Here is a 19582-nt window from a genome sequence, read left to right on the forward strand (position 1 = left end):
AGTGCTGTAAATCCCTTATGTTTTTCTTAAATAAGGAAACCTTTTAAAGACATTCAATGCAAGACCTCGAAATAAATCCCTCATCTGACCAGCCCCTGCCCCTTTAGCACGAAATAAGTGCCTCACTTTAATTAATTTTTCAATTTCTTTTGTTACAGGCTCAGGTCCATAGATACATACACAAAAAATGACAGATAAATACGAAAACACAAATGAAGAAATTCAAATGACATACAAACATCTCAGCCTCACCCTGAGTCTGGATGCATAACGGGAACAACTTAAAGAAACCGAGAGCTCATCTTCAATGATCCCCCGCCAACAACTTTTACCGGATAGTTTTTAACAGGGGTGGGGAGTCCCGCAATATTTGAGGAGGGCGAATGTTTGCCTAATCCGTATCACGTTTCATTTCAGTCCAATTATGGTAACACGTGAAAAATCGCTTTAGGAATTGGTTCAAAACAAGTCACTGTTGTATGGGACCATCCTGTAAAATGCTGAATTAACGAACATCTTGTTTCCGAATGGATTTTCAAGGTTGCACTTCACTCCGTCTTTTCAAAAAGAAATAAAATCAAGTAACATTGGTGTACAATGAAGGTGAATAACAGATGAGTTTACTTTTTATCTCCTACTCCTATTTATTTTGAGAGGAGTAGTAATAGATGACAGCATTTATCGCAGGTGGAAAACAAAACAATCCAGTCTTGAGTCTCTCTCTAAAATTATGAGTCCGAAACATAGACGCTCCAGTCCGATATCGAATCAAGACCCAGTTGAAATGCTTGCAATTAAGAAACAAGTAACTCGCGCCCAAAGTATGCTTTGTACATTTGCCAGCTTTTCAGCGGAAGCTTCTTGGTTCAAGTCATTTAAATTTAGAGCGTTTTGTGAACTTGTTTATTTGTTAAATCATCTGTACGTTACCGCTTAAAAATTACATCAACGCTGAAAATGAAGATAGACGTCCGCCCTGAATTTGCGTCGGACGGGGGACATCTGGCTGAAAAACCGGACTGTCCGACCTAGAACCCGATGTCTGGCCAACCTAACTGAAAATACCGAGTTAAGTGTTGATAGCTAAAAAAAAAAAATCATATTAAAATTTTACCACAGACTGAGAACTTTGTTGGGTGTGTAACGTTCGTAACTGGCAGGCTAGCTTAGTCAGGTTGAAATATAGTGGTGAAGCATTATGATAAAAAAAAAAAAAACTTACCTTCATATGTCTCTTTAAGTTAGAGAATGAGTTTTTGAATGCAGATGAAAGGCTCGGAAAGACAAAGCCATATCGACGCTGTTATCTTTCTTGACACTGACTGTGCGAAGCTCTTCTAGCCATGGAAATACTGAGGTAACTCCCCCCACGATTGTTAGTAACCATTAACTTTTTAAATTACCGGTTTTTGGTGCGGTCCAATCAATATTAAAATTTCACAAGATTGCTTGAGTGTTCATTTATGTTATCTATCTCTTTATAAATAATTTTCAGCTTAAATTAACCTCAGCTCAGTTACATTATGTTTTATTTATTTAGTTTCCCACCGAGTTACTGCTAGAATTGTCTATTGCCTTAACCCTCACCCCCTACTTTGTTTGGCAGTCCATGGTGTCCTTATTATCGGGACTCCACCATTTTGTCCTCCTTTTGCATTTGAATTTTAGCGAGCTGGCTTAGGTAGCTAAGTGATTTATTGTGGCCTATCACTGGTATTAATAGGCTGCTGTAATGGTGCTGCTGTGTGTGACATACCTGCTATTTTAATTTGTGGCACTGCAGTGTAATGTTTGCTTTAGAGTTTTACATCAGTGTACTGTGAAAAAGCTAAGTCTCAGATTGAATACAACCCTTTCTACCTGTGCTGCATGTGAACGCTTTTTCAGTTGTGGGGTACGGTGGCCCCTAGAGACAAAACACATACAAAAGAAAAAGCAGAAACAAAATGAAAATGCGCAGCAAATTAAAAAAACACACAAAAGAAAAAGCAGAAACAAAATGAAAATGCGCAGCAAATTAAAAAAACACACGCAAAAGAAAAAGCAGAAACAAAATGAAAATGCGCAGCAAATTAAAAAAAAAAACACAAAAGAAAAAGCAGAAACAAAATTAAAATGCGCAGCAAGTTAAAAAAACACACGCAAAAGAAAAAGCAGAAACAAAATGAAAATGCGCAGCAAGTTAAAAAAACACACGCAAAAGAAAAAGCAGAAACAAAATGAAAATGCGCAGCAAGTTAAAAAAACACACGCAAAAGAAAAAGCAGAAACAAAATGAAAATGCGCAGCAAGTTAAAAAAACACACGCAAAAGAAAAAGCAGAAACAAAATGAAAATGCGCAGCAAGTTAAAAAAACACACGCAAAAGAAAAAGCAGAAACAAAATGAAAATGCGCAGCAAGTTAAAAAAACACACGCAAAAGAAAAAGCAGAAACAAAATGAAAATGCGCAGCAAGTAGACAATCCCAAACCGGAAGTGCTCCACCACGCTAGGGGGCGCGGTGAGCTCATGTGGCACAGTCGCTACACAGTAGTGATGGGAAGTTCGACTGAATTAACTGATTTGATTCTTTCGAGCTGTCCGTTGTAATGAATCGATTCTAAAATCGATTCTGTGATTCACTTTTTTTTCCGTCTTTTTTGCGCCTGACCGTATGAGTCAACGAATCATGGGATCGGATAATAAATCAAACGGTGTCTCAAGGTTACGTTATTTGACTGAAAGATGGGGCTGGTGTTAAACAAAAATGTTCAGCTTGACTATTCACAATAAAAAAAACAATATATAAAAAGCAGAAAGGGTGTCGATGCTGAATAAACACGCGTGTATATATAGTTCTTATTTTCTTGACTTTAGCCAAATTCATGTGCATGAGTATCAAGGACTACATCACAGTTAACAACTGCAATATTACCAATACAATCACACACACATACAATGAGCATGAGTAAACTTGCATACGTTGTTGTGTAAACGTCAAAGTTAATAAATATCTTTGGTTTTTGATGAAAGACATATGGTTTTATTATGCAGAAATGCAATAATTTACTGTTGTGATAAATGAACACAGGGCTGCCAACTCTCACGCATCTGGCGTGACACTCACGCTTTCGGATTCTCACGCTCGTGCAAGAAATCTTACTGCAAATTTATATTATTACATTATAAACCTAAAATTAGCTGCAGCAAAAGCGTTGGGGTAGTTTGCAAACCCTACAGACCATTTACAAGGGAATAAAACTGTCACAAAGGTGTAAATGCGTGTGCGGACTTGTCTGAAATGGAAAATCTCTGGCCAACCGGCTGACCAAAGTTGACAGCCCTGTGAACAGCTGCGTTAATTTTATTCCTTTCAACAGCGTAACTGCATTTCCGCAGCAAATGCCGCGAGGCGGCGAGGGCTCTTGGGATCGGTTCGCAAACCATTCGTTTTAGTCACCTACCGAGTGTCCGAAAACCGTAAGTTCGATTTGTTCATCGAACGGACTCTCGGACACTCCGTCGGCGACTCAAACGGATGGTTTGCGAACCGATCCCAAGAGCCATTGCGGCGTTCACAACAGTAAATTATTGCATTTCTGCATAATAAAACCATATGTCTTTCATCAAAAACCAAAGATATTTATTAACTTTGACGTTTACACAACAACGTATGCAAGTTTACTCATGCTCATTGTATGTGTGTGTGATTGTATTGGTAATATTGCAGTTGTTAACTGTGATGTAGTCCTTGATAGTCATGCACATGAATTTGGCTAAAGTCAAGAAAATAAGAACTATATATACACGCGTGTTTATTCAGCATCGACACCCTTTCTGCTTTTTATATATTGTTTTTTTTATTGTGAATAGTCAAGCTGAACATTTTTGTTTAACACCAGCCCCATCTTTCAGTCAAATAACGTAACCTTGAGATACCGTTTGATTTATTATCCGATCCCATGATTCGTTGACTCATACGGTCAGGCGCAAAAAAGACGGAAAAAAAGTGAATCACAGAATCGATTTTAGAATCGATTCATTACAACGGACAGCTCGAAAGAATCAAATCATTTAATTCAGTCGAACTTCCCATCACTACTGTGTAGCGACTGTGCCACATGAGCTCACCGCGCCCCCTAGCGTGGTGGAGCACTTCCGGTTTGGGATTGTCTACTTGCTGCGCATTTTCATTTTGTTTCTGCTTTTTCTTTTGCGTGTGTTTTTTTAACTTGCTGCGCATTTTCATTTTGTTTCTGCTTTTTCTTTTGCGTGTGTTTTTTTAACTTGCTGCGCATTTTCATTTTGTTTCTGCTTTTTCTTTTGCGTGTGTTTTTTTAACTTGCTGCGCATTTTCATTTTGTTTCTGCTTTTTCTTTTGCGTGTGTTTTTTTAACTTGCTGCGCATTTTCATTTTGTTTCTGCTTTTTCTTTTGCGTGTGTTTTTTTAACTTGCTGCGCATTTTCATTTTGTTTCTGCTTTTTCTTTTGCGTGTGTTTTTTTAACTTGCTGCGCATTTTAATTTTGTTTCTGCTTTTTCTTTTGTGTTTTTTTTTTTAATTTGCTGCGCATTTTCATTTTGTTTCTGCTTTTTCTTTTGCGTGTGTTTTTTTAATTTGCTGCGCATTTTCATTTTGTTTCTGCTTTTTCTTTTGTGTGTTTTTTTAATTTGCTGCGCATTTTCATTTTGTTTCTGCTTTTTCTTTTGCGTGTGTTTTTTTAACTTGCTGCGCATTTTCATTTTGTTTCTGCTTTTTCTTTTGCGTGTGTTTTTTTAACTTGCTGCGCATTTTCATTTTGTTTCTGCTTTTTCTTTTGCGTGTGTTTTTTTAATTTGCTGCGCATTTTCATTTTGTTTCTGCTTTTTCTTTTGTGTGTTTTTTTAATTTGCTGCGCATTTTCATTTTGTTTCTGCTTTTTCTTTTGTATGTGTTTTGTCTCTAGGGGCCACCGTAGTGGGGGCTGCTGTTTACACCTAACTGAGTTAGGTGCATATTGGTGCCCATTGTGAAATGTTGCATGGCTCTGCAGGTTAAGAGTCTGTGTTCCTGATGAGAGGGTTGACATTTCAAATCCCATGGTGAGGGAAAAACATCCAGTATGCGGCAGTCCTGTGGGCGAAAATGCCTTGTTGATGCTAGAGGTCAGAGGAGAATGGGCCGACTGATTCAAGCTGATAGAAGAGCAACTTTGACTGAAATAACCACTCGTTACAACCGAGGTATGCAGCAAAGCATTTGTGAAGCCACAACACGCACAACCTTGAGGCGGATGGGCTACAACAGCAGAAGACCCCACCAGGTACCACTCATCTCCACTACAAATAGGAAAAAGAGGCTACAGTTTGCACGAGCTCACCAAAATTGGATAGTTGAAGACTGGAAAAATGTTGCCTGGTCTGATGAGTCTCGATTTCTGTTGAGACATTCAAATGGTAGAGTCAGAATTTGGCGTAAACAGAATGAGAACATGGATCCATCATGCCTTGTTACCACTGTGCAGGCTGGTGGTGGTGGTGTAATGGTGTGGGGGATGTTTTCATGGCACAATTTAGGCCCCTTAGTGCCAATTGGGAATCGTTTAAATGCCACGGCCTACCTGAGCATTGTTTCTGACCATGTCCATCCCTTTATGACCACCATGTACCCATCCTCTGATGGCTACTTCCAGCAGGATAATGCACCATGTCACAAAGCTCGAATCATTTCAAATTGGTTTCTTGAACATGACAATGAGTTCACTGTACTAAAATACAGTCACCAGATCTCAACCCAATAGAGCATCTTTGGGATGTGGTGGAACGGGAGCTTCGTGCCCTGGATGTACATCCCACAAATCTCCATCAACTGCAAGATGCTATCCTATCAATGAGCTTTCAGCACCTTGTTGAATCAACGCCACGTAGAATTAAGGCAGTTCTGATTCTGAAGGCGAAAGGGGGTCAAACACCGTATTAGTATGGTGTTCCTAATAATCCTTTAGGTGAGTGTATATATATATATATATATATATATATATATTATACTGACTGTCTGTAGCATGCAACACGGTAGTGGGTGCTATGAGTTACAAACTACGGTGTTTAATGGTCATTGAAGAAAAAATTGTATGCAAGGGATCAGCACAACAGCATGGCAAAAACGAAATTCCATGCACATAAAACTTCTTGCAAATATAACAAAAGAAGGCTTTCTGTTATTGACCCAGCCAGAAAGATTGATGGTGGGGGCCTGTCACTCCACCAGCTCCAGATGGGAGTGAGTTAGCAGGTGAGACTGGAAGTCCAATCAATCACATGACAAGAGAACCTTTGAAACCTTAGCTTTTTAGAAGCTATAGGCAGAGAGGATAGATGAGCCTTTTGTGTGAGGCATTGAAGCTTGTCTTCTAGACGTGGAGTTAAGAAATCAGGATTCATCCACTGTTGCTTCTGTTTACATGGAAAACACACCACAGAGCTAAACACCATAGGGCAGCAGTCTTGATTATGTGATTGCCATCATCATCATCATCAGATAAAGCCCCTACCAGCTGACAGTTCCTGTTAACCTTTGAGCAGGTACCTGTCACCCATTATATCTATATTGTTGTGAGCTTCTTCAAGAAAGTCGTACATCGGCTGTGAATAGCTGAAGGGAGATCTATGTCTGTGTATTTCTGTGTCTCCTTGCAGGTATCAGCATGGCTGTGCTGTGAAGGGTAAGGTCACTCTACATCTCTCAGGGTCTTTGTCAAGTCTGGGACCAGAAGAAGGGAAAGAAACCAATGGATCTAGAATGGACATTCTGATAGGGTGAGTGACGATTCCTTCATCTGCTCTGAGGAGTCAGTCATGTAAAGCATAACAGTGCATCTGGAAATAGCTTTGCCACTGATCTGTTAAGCATTTGTGTGTGCAGTTTTTGTTTTTCTTTGTGGTGTAGATTTCTTCTTTTCCAAAGACAGGCAGTTAGGCTAACTGGCATCTCTAAATTGCCAGTGCGTGTGCATAAGTACTATGTGATGGAATGACATTCCTTCCAGGATGTACTCCAGCCTTGTGCCCAATCATGCCTGGGATGGGCTCCAGGTCCTTACACCCCTGACTGGGATAAGCAGTTACATGATGGGTAGATTGTATTTGAAATGCATTCTATAGGAATATGTGTTTAGCAGTTGCTTGAATTCATCTGGCACCTATGACACTGTTAGCACAAATCGGCCATCTGTGATCCCCATGCAGTGGTGCCAGCAGCACGTGGTTGCAGGTGTTTATTCCGAGGCAGCAGTTAATGAGGTCTTTAGAATTACCTGCCCACGTGGTCGTTACCATGATACAGTCCTGCTGTCTTAAACAAAATGCTTTCCCTGCAGTGACTGTTGCTGAGGCTGAGCGACATGCCGTTGTTCTCCACGATATGAGGTGTGGGCTTTGGCAATCGAGTACATCTTGGCATTTTTATTGCTAATAAGGCTTCTATTTATAGTGGCCTGAGAATCAAATTCCTTTCAGCTTCCAGGGAGATTGTAGCCTCTGGCACAGTGCGTTTCCTCCCCAGCTGCCGAGCGTTTGCACACTTGTGATGTGCACACTCACCCATGCTAATCAGGAAGTGCAGGGCAGGCAGGGCATGTGCGTTGTGACCAGAATGCATGTGTTGATTTTAAGAAATGTTTGGTGAGATGGTCAATGCAATATTTCAGTTTGACTTCAGGTATTATTATTATTATTATATCATTATTATGTGTTGACTTCTGGCAGGTACTGCACAAAAAGAATTTTCCAGATACCTGGACAACAAGCCAAACATGAAAACTCTCCAATAGGAGGAAAGATATGAAACATTGGTATTGGATAAATCTTACATTAGACTTAAGTTATCTGGTCAGTAAAAAAATCCTGCTTTGTGGAATATAGAGGATCTTAATTACTCGATTATTTGAAAACCATCGATATTAAAATTTTCTTTTTTGATTACTTGTGTCAGGGATTGGGGTCGTGGAAAAAAGGGAGGACGCTGCAGTGGGTCAGTAAGGGACAGGCGGTTTATTTAAACCAGGGGTCTCCAACTCCGGTCCTGGAGAGCTACTATCCAGCCGGTTTTCAATCATACCCGGCTTCTGATGAGCCACACCCGCTCCTGGTATTTACCTGAGTACAGGTGTGGCTCATCAGAAGCCAGGTAGGATAGAAAACCTACTGGACAGTAGCTCTCCAGGACCGGAGTTGGAGACCCCTGATTTAAACAGATACAATCCATGGCAAAAGCAGAAATGGGATTCCAGGCTCGTGGTTGGTAGACAGGCGGGGGTCGGGCAATCTTCGTCAGAGTCCGGGGGGCAAGGCAGGCTCAGGTCCTGGGACAGGCGGGTGGTCGGGTGATCGTCGTCAGTACTTTGAGGGCAAGGCTAGAATCGTAATCGGGAAACACCGGTCAGGGTCAGGATACAGGCAGGCAGGCAGAGGTCTAGAAAGGCGGAGGGGAGGGGATACGGGACAGAAAATGCTCCAACTTGCAACCAAAGCTGAAGATCTCGCATCTGGCAGGCGTGCCAGATGTGAATAAGAAAGAACATCCATTAACCTGATGAGCTTCAGCTGTCGGAGGGCGGCGTGCTGTAACTGGTTCTCCTGGTTCCTGGCGCTGGCGGGGAGTGAACAGTACGGTCGCTGCGATACTCCATTCTAGGGAAACCCCGAGGGTGTAAAAGGGAATCCCTGCGTGCCGTCGACGGGTCGTCCTTGTAGCGGTTCATGACAACTTGGTAATATAGTGGAAAGAAGGGCATGGAAGATGAAGGTGAAAATAGAGTGTGAAAACCATCAGTTGTGTGCAGTTGTCTATCAGTCTTGCAGAGCATAACTTAAATACCACCGCGGCACGACTGCAATGCAAATACACCTTAAAGAACACACTTGGGTTTGACAGACTCGCCCAATAATGTGAGGTTAGCCATAGATATATGCCATTTAGCCTCTCGGAGTAGCTTAGTCTTTGTCATCATTTTATCTTCACTTTAACTTAAAATCAATTTTCTTTTCCACAATTACTCTATGTCAAAATAATTGCTGCTAAAACAAAGGTTAGCCTAGTCGCTTAGCTGTATCATCTTACATAATATGGTACATATAAATCATATATATATTTTTTTTGTGAACATATTGTGTGTTTTGAATTGAGCTGAACGATTTGAAGTAGGGGTGCACCGATTGCAGTTTTCTGGCCGATCAACGATCACCGATCCTTAGACAACATTACCTGCCGATCTCGATTTTTTTTTTGCTGATCTTGTTTCTTTCATAACTAAAAGACAATTACTTCAATGTTTCCATTTTTATTGAGTAAATTGATATGAATACTCACAAAACATGAGGTAGTGTCCTCAAATATAAATGAACATATAAATGAGCTTTGCTCTTTGAACTACAAAATCATATTTTTTCATCCTCTTTTTTCTCATTTTCTCATTCTCTTTTATGGTATAAAATTTCCAAACTGAGGACATGTTGCCTCGAACTCCCCCTCCTCCTTTTTCTTCTTCTTCCTCCTGCACGGCAGCACAGGTGTGACGTATTGGGCGGGCGGAGGGAGGGAGAAAAGGCTGATTTAAAAGCATATAACTAAGATCGGTGGATCTCATGGGAATATGGTCGATTTCTGATCCCCTCAAATTAACGTGATCGAGGCCGATAGATCGGTGCACCGATCGATCGGTGCACCCCTAATTTGAAGTTTTGGTGATATTTAAGAGTTGAAAATTAATTACAGACATGGAGAAATTTGTTGGTACCCTTTAGGGATGCAACGGTACTCGGTAAAATACTGGACCATTCGGTACGCGCTGCACGGTCCGGTACGCCCTTGTGTACCGCGGTATTTTGGTTTTGCACTTCCTTTTGAAAATGGTGATTAATGCTTATCAGGCTCCAGTTAAACAGTAAGCGCCAATGAGCGAAAGCCCTCCACCGTGAGTTAATGTCCAATCACTGTTGTGGCTCCACCCACTCGCCCTCTCACACTGACGTAACTGGAGGTGAGCTCGCCACTCGGTACACAGACGCAGAAAAAAAGAAAAACAAACAAGTATGGCCAGCACTAGCGGAACAGTTGAGAGGCAGAAGTTTGAAGAAGCACCGGCTTCGTACAAATGTCCAGTATGGATTTTTTTCGGGTTCGCTGTAGAATACAACGACCAGGGAGTCAAAACAGTTAATAGAAATGTCACTGTTTGTAAACATTGCCTAACACGTGTCCCATACGCTAATGGAAACACGAGCAATATGGCTAAGCATCTCAAGCGTAGTCATGCTGATATAACGGTTTCTGAACGGAGGACAGACGAAAAGGTAACTGCAGGTAAACAAGTGTCTATCGAAAAAGCTTTTCAACAGACATACCCTGCTACATCCGATAAACAGACGAAAATAACCCGTGCAGTGGGAACGTTCATTGCTAAAGATTTGCAACCCTTTTCTGTTGTCGAAGATGCGGGGTTTTGCCACTTAATTAAAACGCTTGACCCACGTTATGTTGTGCCCTGCCGTACACATTTCAGCGACGTTATAATTCCCGACCTCTGTGACAAAGCGCGCAAAGCCATCGAAAATGATTTGGCTCAAGCACAGAGCCTCGAGTGGAATATAGAGTGTTTAGAGCACTTTAAGAGGCACTTTAACATTTTTTAAAGTGTTTTTGTTTACATTTTGTAAGTTTGAATTTTATACATGTATAGATATTTTATACATAAATAAGAGGCAGTTTATTATTTGTTTTCTTGTGTTATTTGTAGTGTTGTATTTAAACCGAACCGAAACCGTGGCCCAAATACCGAGGTACATACCGTACCGTGGGATACCTGTACCGTTGCACCCCTAGTACCCTTAGAGCTCAGTGAAAGAATGCTTCATTTCTGCTGAAAAGTGATTCAGTTAAAAGCAATTGTCTAATGTATACCTGCATGCCTTTAGTATATGATAGATTAATACAATAATAAAAGTAATAAAATTGTGAAAATAAATTATTTGTTGTTTATTTAAAATACCATGGACAGATTTGTTGGTACCCCTAAAGAAACAATTTATCCTTGCATTACACTCATGTTTCAAACTAAGCGTTTAATCTTAATTAGTATCACAGGTGCATTTTCTTCAGCCATTCACCCTATTTAAAGGGAAAGAACATGCTACTGTGTTGTTTGGTATCATTGTGTGCACCACACTGAACATGGACCAGAGAAAGCAAAGGAAAGGAGCTCATAAAGAGGATTATAGATAACCATCGTCATCGTTTCAGCATCGTCATCCGATGTATGCCCATGCAATAGTCACATCGCAGGATGTGCGATGTTAAGTAACGCAAATTAAATTAAGTGGCGTGGACAACGCTTTTGGTGTTTTTGCTGAACTAACAAATGTCACACTGTTCTTATTCTTAAACAATCCACAAAAGTCTGTCTAACATAATTTAAATCAATTTAAAGGTTTTTGGATACGGAGTCGACACGCAGCTTTGCACCGGCAGCTAACAAACATGTCGTTCACAGAACGAACCACCGAGCACAAACATTCTAACCATTTAACCCAGCGTTATTTTGTCACTTATGTTAACTCTCATATGCGATAAGCTTCCATAGTTTAATGCTCATGCTCTGTTTAGTACTGATTAAGTTATCATTACCATTATATTTGGGCTAAATCAGGTCAATCTTTCTAGAATGATTAATTATACCAATAGAGCAGCGGTCACTAACAGGCGGACCGCGCCGGCCCCGGACCCGGACCCAGAAGCTGTCCCATACGGACCTGGACCGATAGCCAAAACAGAAAGTTATGATTTAAAACCTGATGGGGCCCTTCTATTTTAACCGCCACAGCTTTTGTAGTCTTTTCGGTAGTGGTTTAGCACTTGAACTGCCGCTTCCCACACCAATGCACGTCAAACGCCTTTAACTGCGAAGCGTAGTTCGGCTTATGCAGCCCTTTGTCTGCGCTAATGTGCCATTAGTGTTAATAACAGCAGCAAAGCGACCAAAAAGCCGTAATGTTCCTAACAGAGTGGCTGCTTAATGACAGCAGCGAAGCGAACACCCGCAACCAAAAATCCGTAATGTTCCTAAGAGAGTGGCTGGTCTGTCCTGAAATCATATAGCTGAAAAGTTTTCAAATACAGTATGTATTGGAAGTTTCCGCTTTTTAACATATGTATAAAGTAATATTATCTGTTATATAGATCAACTTAGGTGAAACAAAAATTGTACGTTTTCAACATCTGGCACGCCACTCATGATTTCAGACTTGCGCAGGAAATCTTACGGCAAATCTATATTATTCCATTATAAACCTAAAATGAGCTACGTCAAAAGTGTGTTTACATGGTTAAATACAAAAGCATACTATTTACAAGGTAAGAACTGTTACATGTGTGTGCAGACATCTCGAATTGAATTGCACTGAATTAATTTGATTTGACAGTCAGGTACTGATTACATGCAATGTTGATACAACTGATATGCTACTTAAATATACATCACACTAAATAGTTAGACATTATGATCTTCCGGACCTTTGCTTCAAGAAATTTTCTCTAACTGGACCTCTTTAAATTTTAGTTGAATACCCCTGCAATAGAGCTATTGAACTAATTAGAATTTTTAGAATCCCAATATCGCAATATATATCGCAGAAAGAATAAATATTGCAATGTGATTTATTCCCAATATCGTGCAGCCCTAATCCAAAACCATTCAAGCTGAGCTCCAGGGTCAAGGTACATCACTTTCTGATCGCACCATCCGTCGTGTTTTGAACAATAATGGGCTCCATGGTAGAAGACCCAGGAGGGATCGACTATTGACAGAAAAACAAACAGGCCAGAGTGGAATTCGCCAAAATGAATGTTGACAAGCCCCAAAGTTTCTGGGAGAAAGTCCTTTGGACTGTTGAGACAAAACTGGAGCTTTTTTGCCAGTCACATCAGCTGTATGTTTACAGAAGGAAAAAATGAAGCTTTAAAAGAAAAGAACACCAAACCTACTGTGAAACATGGGTGGGGGCTCAGTTTTGCTTTGGGGCTGCTTTGTTGCATCTGGCACGGGGAACCTTGAATCTGTGCAGGACACAATGAAGTCTCGAGACTACCAAGACATCCTGGAGTGAAATGTACTGCCCAGACAGCTCAGTCTCAGTTGCAGGTCATGAGTCCTCCAACAGGATAATGACCCAAAACATACAGCTAAAAGCACTCAAGAATGGCTGAGAAAATAAGCAGTGGACTATTGTTAAATGGCCCTTCATGAGCCAGAATCTTAATCGTATTGAACATCTATGGAAAGATTTGAAAATTGCAGTGTGGAGACGCCACCCTTCAAACCTGAGACAGCTTGAGCAGTTTGCTCAGGAAGAGTGGGCCAAACTACCTGTTGACAAATGCTAACGTTAATTACAGTGGAACCTCGGATTACGAGTAACGCGGTTTACGAGTGTTCCGCAAGACGAGCAAAGATTTTTAATAAATTTTGACATGGAAACCGAGCAAGTCCTGGTTTACGAGCGCCAAGTATCATCAAAAATCATATGGCACACATGCACTCCTTGTTTTTCTTGTTTTTACGTGCGCTCAGCTTCAAAACAGGAAGCACATGCGTGCGCTTCTTGTTTTGACGCCGAGCGCACGTCATCACAACTGAACCAATGGTTATTCACTTTCTTACGCTGCGGAATCTGTGGGTAATCGTCTCCCATGCTCGGTCTCAGTCGGCATGCCTCACTCGTATAGTCAAAATTTAGTAGAAAAGCACCACCTGAATAAGGGCGTAGCAGTGCGAGCGATGAATCTGTTTAATGACAATGCAATGTCCACATTTTTGCGAAATCGAAAAGGAGACAAAAGAGGCTGTCATTGATGGGTTCCTTGTTAAAGTCGCACAAACAGAAAAAGATTCCAGTGAGCCAACAGATAGCAGTGATTCCGTTAATTACTGTATAGTGAAAGTCGTCCTACAAAATAACCCTCCTCTTCTCCTCTCTCGTCTCCCTCACACCATCCACGATTCTTTTCAAAGGTAAAGCGCAGGTTAATTTGTTTTATGTATTTTTACTTTATATTTTGTATTAATAATTTTTATATGAATTTTTTTGCATTGTGGAACGGATCATATGAGTTTCCATTATTTCTAATGGGAAAATTCGCTTTGATATACGAGTGCTTTGGATTACAAGCATGTTTCCGGAACGAATTATGCTCGTAAACCAAGGCACCACTGTATATAAAATACTCAGCTGAATCAGTAATTAAATGCAAAGTCTGATTTGTGTTAAATATGGAATAAACAATAAGGTATGCCATTAAACCTTTGTCAGTTTCAAGTTATTTCAGATATAGTTGTTTCTTGTTGAAGGTTATCAAAAAATTTGTCCACGTCTGTAGATAGCCATATAGATCGTATTATCTACCGACAAATAACCTGGTGCTGTTTCAGTTAGTTTTACCAACTGATACAAAGCAGTGCCAACAAATCACTTACCTTTGCTGAAAATATACAAAATATTTCCATACAATGGAAGATGAATGTCTTTTCATCACCAGTTGTATTTGACTTTCCTCCTCTTCACTGGTTATATTTAACTTCTCATGAATGCGCCGCATAGTCTCAGAGTGAATCAAACAGGAAAGACAAGAATGATTATGATTGTCTCGGAGAATGCATGAAGAGCTCATGAAAGGTAAACTTTAAACTGATTACATTTTTTCTTTTTAGATATTAGATAATGTTGATAAATAACCATCGTTGAAGTTACAGTGCTTGCTAAATTTTGTTTGGCAACACTTTACTTGAAGCAGTCTACATAAGGGTGACATGTAACCGTCATAAGAATGACATGACACATGTCATGCACATTAATGACACATTATTGATGTTTATGACTGTTGTCATGTGTCATTCAGTTCCAAAAACCGAATGACACATTATGACAACAGTGATGTTTATGACAACAGTTATTCTTATGACTGTTACATGTCACCCTTATGTAGACTGCTTCAAGTTAAGTGTTGCCTTTTGTTTCTTATGTCTGACCAAAAATGTTTTAGTGCAAATTTTTGATGCTTTGAACCCAACAGACTATTGCAGTCCTTGCAATGTGACAAATGCAAGTGAATGAAACGCCATGTCGATATTAACAGTCAGCCTAGTACTGAGAGCTGCACAGTGGAGCAGAGGATGGCAATGTCACTGCACATTGTGTGTATGAAGTTTTTTGGGAGATTCTCTATTTTCCTTCCACTCTCCAGAAACATGCAAATTAAATTAGGGCTGCTGCAATTAGTTGACACAGTTGACGATGCCGACGCTAAGAATGCCTCAACATCAATATTTGAAATCGACACATTGTTTTTTTTTTTATTAGGTATTTTAACCAAATTACAATTATGATTTCTAAAACTCTTCAATTCATTATAACTGTTGTTTTCCTTTAATATCACTACATAATTATGGGAGTAGTTCTAATTGTCACTAAACAAAAAGGTGGTTTTACACTGCAAAGTTACCACAGCTGTAATGCTACACACGAGGACCTGAAAAGAAAACACACAAGCGCTGTTCTGGATGATAGACTGTCAGAGTAGGCAAAACAGTAAGTGCCGTCTATTCATTTTTATGAAATTATCTTTAGTGCGGAGAGCATTTTAACATCTTTTGTTCTTGTAGCTGCTAAATATACTCATTATTAAAGCCATAAAGTTGTCTGCCTGCTACTTCAGAATCTCCATTAAATAAATGTCTGAGAAAACATTTAGACTAATATCTGGGCTTATTCTACACTGACTGATGGTGACAGTGTGTGTTAGTGCATGGTGGCCTTGTTGGAACCAGTGTTATTACCATAAACAAAAACTGCAATGAAAACACACTAAAAGAATATAAATCATGAACTGAAATAAAAATGAAAACTATACGGTGGGACCTTGGTTCTCGATCCAAATGTGTTCCAGAAGACTGTTCAAGAACTGATTTGGTTGAAAACCTAATCAATTTTTATCATAAGAAAAAATGTAAATTAGATTAATCTGTTCCAGACCCCCAAACAATTGCCCATTTAAACCTATAAAAGTACATCCTAATGCTAAAATGATAAATAAAAACTTCAAAACCCATAAATACATGAAATAAATGAAAAAATGATTTCACCATTCCATAATCTGTAGCGAGCTCAGATGCGAACACCTCTATGATACTCTGCAATTATTTCCTATTTAAGCTCTATCGTGGTTCTTACAACTTTACTCTTTGGTTTACTGCTATCGCTCACCTTATTAGGACCCAGGGTGGCTTATTTCAAAACAAAATAAAAGCAAAAGAAAACAGGAAAATATTCACAGCACAATTAGACGAAAATGGTCACTATATGAGCGTAAGCAGGAGACTGACTACTATGCATGCATTCCTTCCTTTGTTTAGGCGTTAAAATACGCATGCTTTGTCAGATGGGTTTTAGCACGAAAGGGTCAGTTGATCGAGAACCAAAAATATGTTCAATAACAGAAATTTTTTCACCAAAAAATATGGTCGAGAACTGAATTCTATGAGATTTGAAACGTTTGAGAACTGAGGTTCCACTGTATTTACAAAACAAAAGTATTGCGACTACCACCACACTATCAACATCTTTTTACCTTGTTTATCCACAATATCTCCTCTTCTAGAAAATGTTGCCACTGAGCTGTCCCTTTGTTCACCACCACTTCAGTGCTTATCACTTCCATGATTTACCAAAACAGTAGCATGTGGCGTGCTCCACTAACTGAATTTAATATGCATAAAGATAGGCCGAATTTATACAGATTACAAACTTTTGGGCATCCCAATACACATCAAATTAATATTTCAGACATGCTACTAATTTGCTTATCGAATTGTGGGTGCAGATAATATCTGTATACCGCTGGAAAAGCCGAGGTCCATTATCTAAAGCCCTGCCATCCCATACAGTTTGTTGTTCTCAAAATAAAATTAACTTAAGTGGTAAATTTGATTTTCTGGAGGAAATTTAATCGTTTAGTTGACCAATGGGTGAAATAGTGGATAGATTAATCCATAGAAAAATAATTGTTGTTAGCAGCCCTAAATTAAATGCCTTACATTTATTGCATTCCATGTCCCTAGAGCTAGCTTCTGCAGCCGAGGATCGGACCGCCAAGGTCCCCGCCTTCGGCCACTGCCCAACTCACACTGCACCCGACCCCTATGGCCCCTCCTACAGGTGGTGAGCCCATTGGAGGGGGGACCCACGTGCCGTGTTCGGGCTGTGCCCGACCAGGCCCCATGGGTGCAGGCCTGGCCAGCAGGCGCTCGCCATCGAGCCCCACCCCCAGGCCTGGTTCCAGAGGGGGGCCCCAGTGACCCGCGTCCGGGCAAGGGAAAACGTGAATCTATGTTTGTATTCATCATAAGGGGTCTTGTGAGCTGCACTTCGTCAGGTTCCTCACCTTCCCCAAGTGGAGGAGTTTAAGTATCTCGGGGTCTTGTTCACGAGTGAGGGAAGGATGGAGCGGGAAATCGACAGGCGGATCGGTGCGGCATCAGCAGTGATGCGGGCGCTGCATCGGTCTGTCTTGGTAAAGAAGGACCTGAGCCAAAAGGCAAAGCTCTCAATTTACCAGTCGATCTATGTTCCTACCCTCACCTATGGTTATGAGCTATGGGTAGTGACCGAAGGAACGAGATCGCGAGTGCAAGCGGCCGAAATGAGTTTCCTCCGCAGGGTGGCTGGGCTCTCCCTTAGAGATAGGGTGAGGAGCTCGGTCATTTGGGAAGGACTCAGAGTAGAGCCGCTGCTCCTCCGCATTGAGAGGAGCCAGATGAGGTGGCTCGGGCATCTGCTTAGGATGCCTCCTGGATGCCTCCCTGGTGAGGTGTTCCGGGCATGTCCCACTGGGAGGAGGCCCCGGGGAAGACCCAGGACACGCTGGAGGGACTATGTCTCTCGGCTGGCCTGGGAACGCCTCGGGATTCCCCCAGAGGAGCTGGATGAAGTGGCCAGGGAGAGGGAAGTCTGGGTTATCCTGCTGAGACTGCTGCCCCCGCGATCCGACCTCGGATAAGCGGGAGATAATGGATGGATGGATGGATGAACAGGATAAAACAAGAAGAGCATTTTTTTTTAATGGCTTCCAAAACGATAAAAATCTTATCCCAACATTACCCCTGTCCTGCCCCGATCGTCTACTCCTTCCGTGTGACACGCTCCCTCGTTAATCTCGTGTGGGATCCCCATGTGATCAGCTGTTTCTGGTTGTTGTCATTAGTCCTCTGTATTAAGTCCGCGTTTCAGTTTGTTTTCCCAGTCCGGTCATTGGGTGCGTTCGACTTGCTTACAGCGCTGGCTTAAAGCAACGCATTCTGATCCTGACGCAATGCATTACGGTTAGATGCATTGTGACCTTTCACCCGGCTGCACAAACTGGAACCGCCTCCGTGACGACACACCTTTGCTCTTATTGGCTGAAGAGTTAGTTACACGCATGACGTTTGTATCCCAGGCAGTTCCGATGCGTAATCTGCTATTTCTCCCGAATATCATGTAAAGCAGTGAGAACTGGTTTTCATTTAATTTACCTGGTAAAATACTGTAAAGTTTAAATAAATTACATAAATGCTCTAATTGTACATGTAACTTAGAGGTTTATTTATCGTTAGTTACTGTAATGTTGCGCTGCTTTATTTGGTTAATAGTCCAGTCTGTGAAGAAGGCATTCAAGTAAGAATTGCATTGTAGTATGACTCATTTCCTGGTGCGTACAATTTATATTAGTTCAGCGTTCACGGTTCGACTTCTGATATTCAGATTGAGTTCTAGGTCAAACTGGTTTGTACGACTTTCAAGAAATTCGAATTCTAGTGAGTTCGAGAACCGAGGTACCACTGTATCTCACTTAGGCTGCCCTGTTTATAAACTAGAAGTGGGCAGCGGGCAACAGCGGTTTCCATCTTCCATTAATGTAGCTTCTCAGCACAAGAGACACGTGAAATGAGTTTGGCTGTGTGTCTCCCAAATCTGCTACGTGATGTAACTTAATAAATATCAATATTGGCCAAAAGATAGAATTGCATTTTAAATTTTAGGTATTGTGATATGATACTGATAATGATATATCACACAACTTTAGTGTGCAGTGGCATTCAAAATAGAATTTCCTAAAAAGCACAGGATAGGGGTACCCTGGATCAGACAGCAGGCCATCGTACGCAAAACTGAGAAACCCGTATTTGTGTATCTGAGTGGAAACGCACATAAGCCTAGGGAGAAAATGCTGCGATTGAACCCGCAGCCCTTAGGGGTGTGACGACAGTGTTACCCATAGAGGTACTGTGCTGCTCTATAGATGTGAGTTTATTTTCCAACGGAGCTGTCACGATCAGGATTGTATCAACATCAATCTCTGTCTTCAGACAACTACCGTATAACCTCTTCTTAATTTTTTTAACTTTCTAACTAATATCTTCCAAGATCCACAAGAGGGAGCTGTTACACCTTGCTCAGAATGGCATGTCATTGTAATTTGCAGAATTCAATACAGGAAATTCCTTCAAAAGTTTGTTGATGGAAGCCTTGTGGTGCAGG

At 40.9% G+C, this 19582-nt stretch overlaps 1 protein-coding gene across 1 annotated transcript in view; it reads left to right on the forward strand.

Moving 5' to 3' along the window:
* Nucleotides 1–1259: 1259 nt before the first annotated feature.
* Nucleotides 1260–19582, forward strand: part of ankfn1b (ankyrin repeat and fibronectin type III domain containing 1b) — a 200455-nt gene continuing 182132 nt past the window's right edge. Inside the window, exons 1-2 of the mRNA XM_072712607.1 lie at nucleotides 1260–1357; nucleotides 6656–6775. Coding sequence (XP_072568708.1) covers nucleotides 1344–1357; nucleotides 6656–6775 — 134 coding nt within the window. The 5' untranslated portion in view covers nucleotides 1260–1343. The remainder of the gene's footprint in view (nucleotides 1358–6655; nucleotides 6776–19582) is intronic.

Source organism: Paramormyrops kingsleyae, chromosome 5 (genome assembly GCF_048594095.1).
Source record: "Paramormyrops kingsleyae isolate MSU_618 chromosome 5, PKINGS_0.4, whole genome shotgun sequence".
NCBI classification, from domain to species: Eukaryota; Metazoa; Chordata; class Actinopteri; order Osteoglossiformes; family Mormyridae; genus Paramormyrops; species Paramormyrops kingsleyae.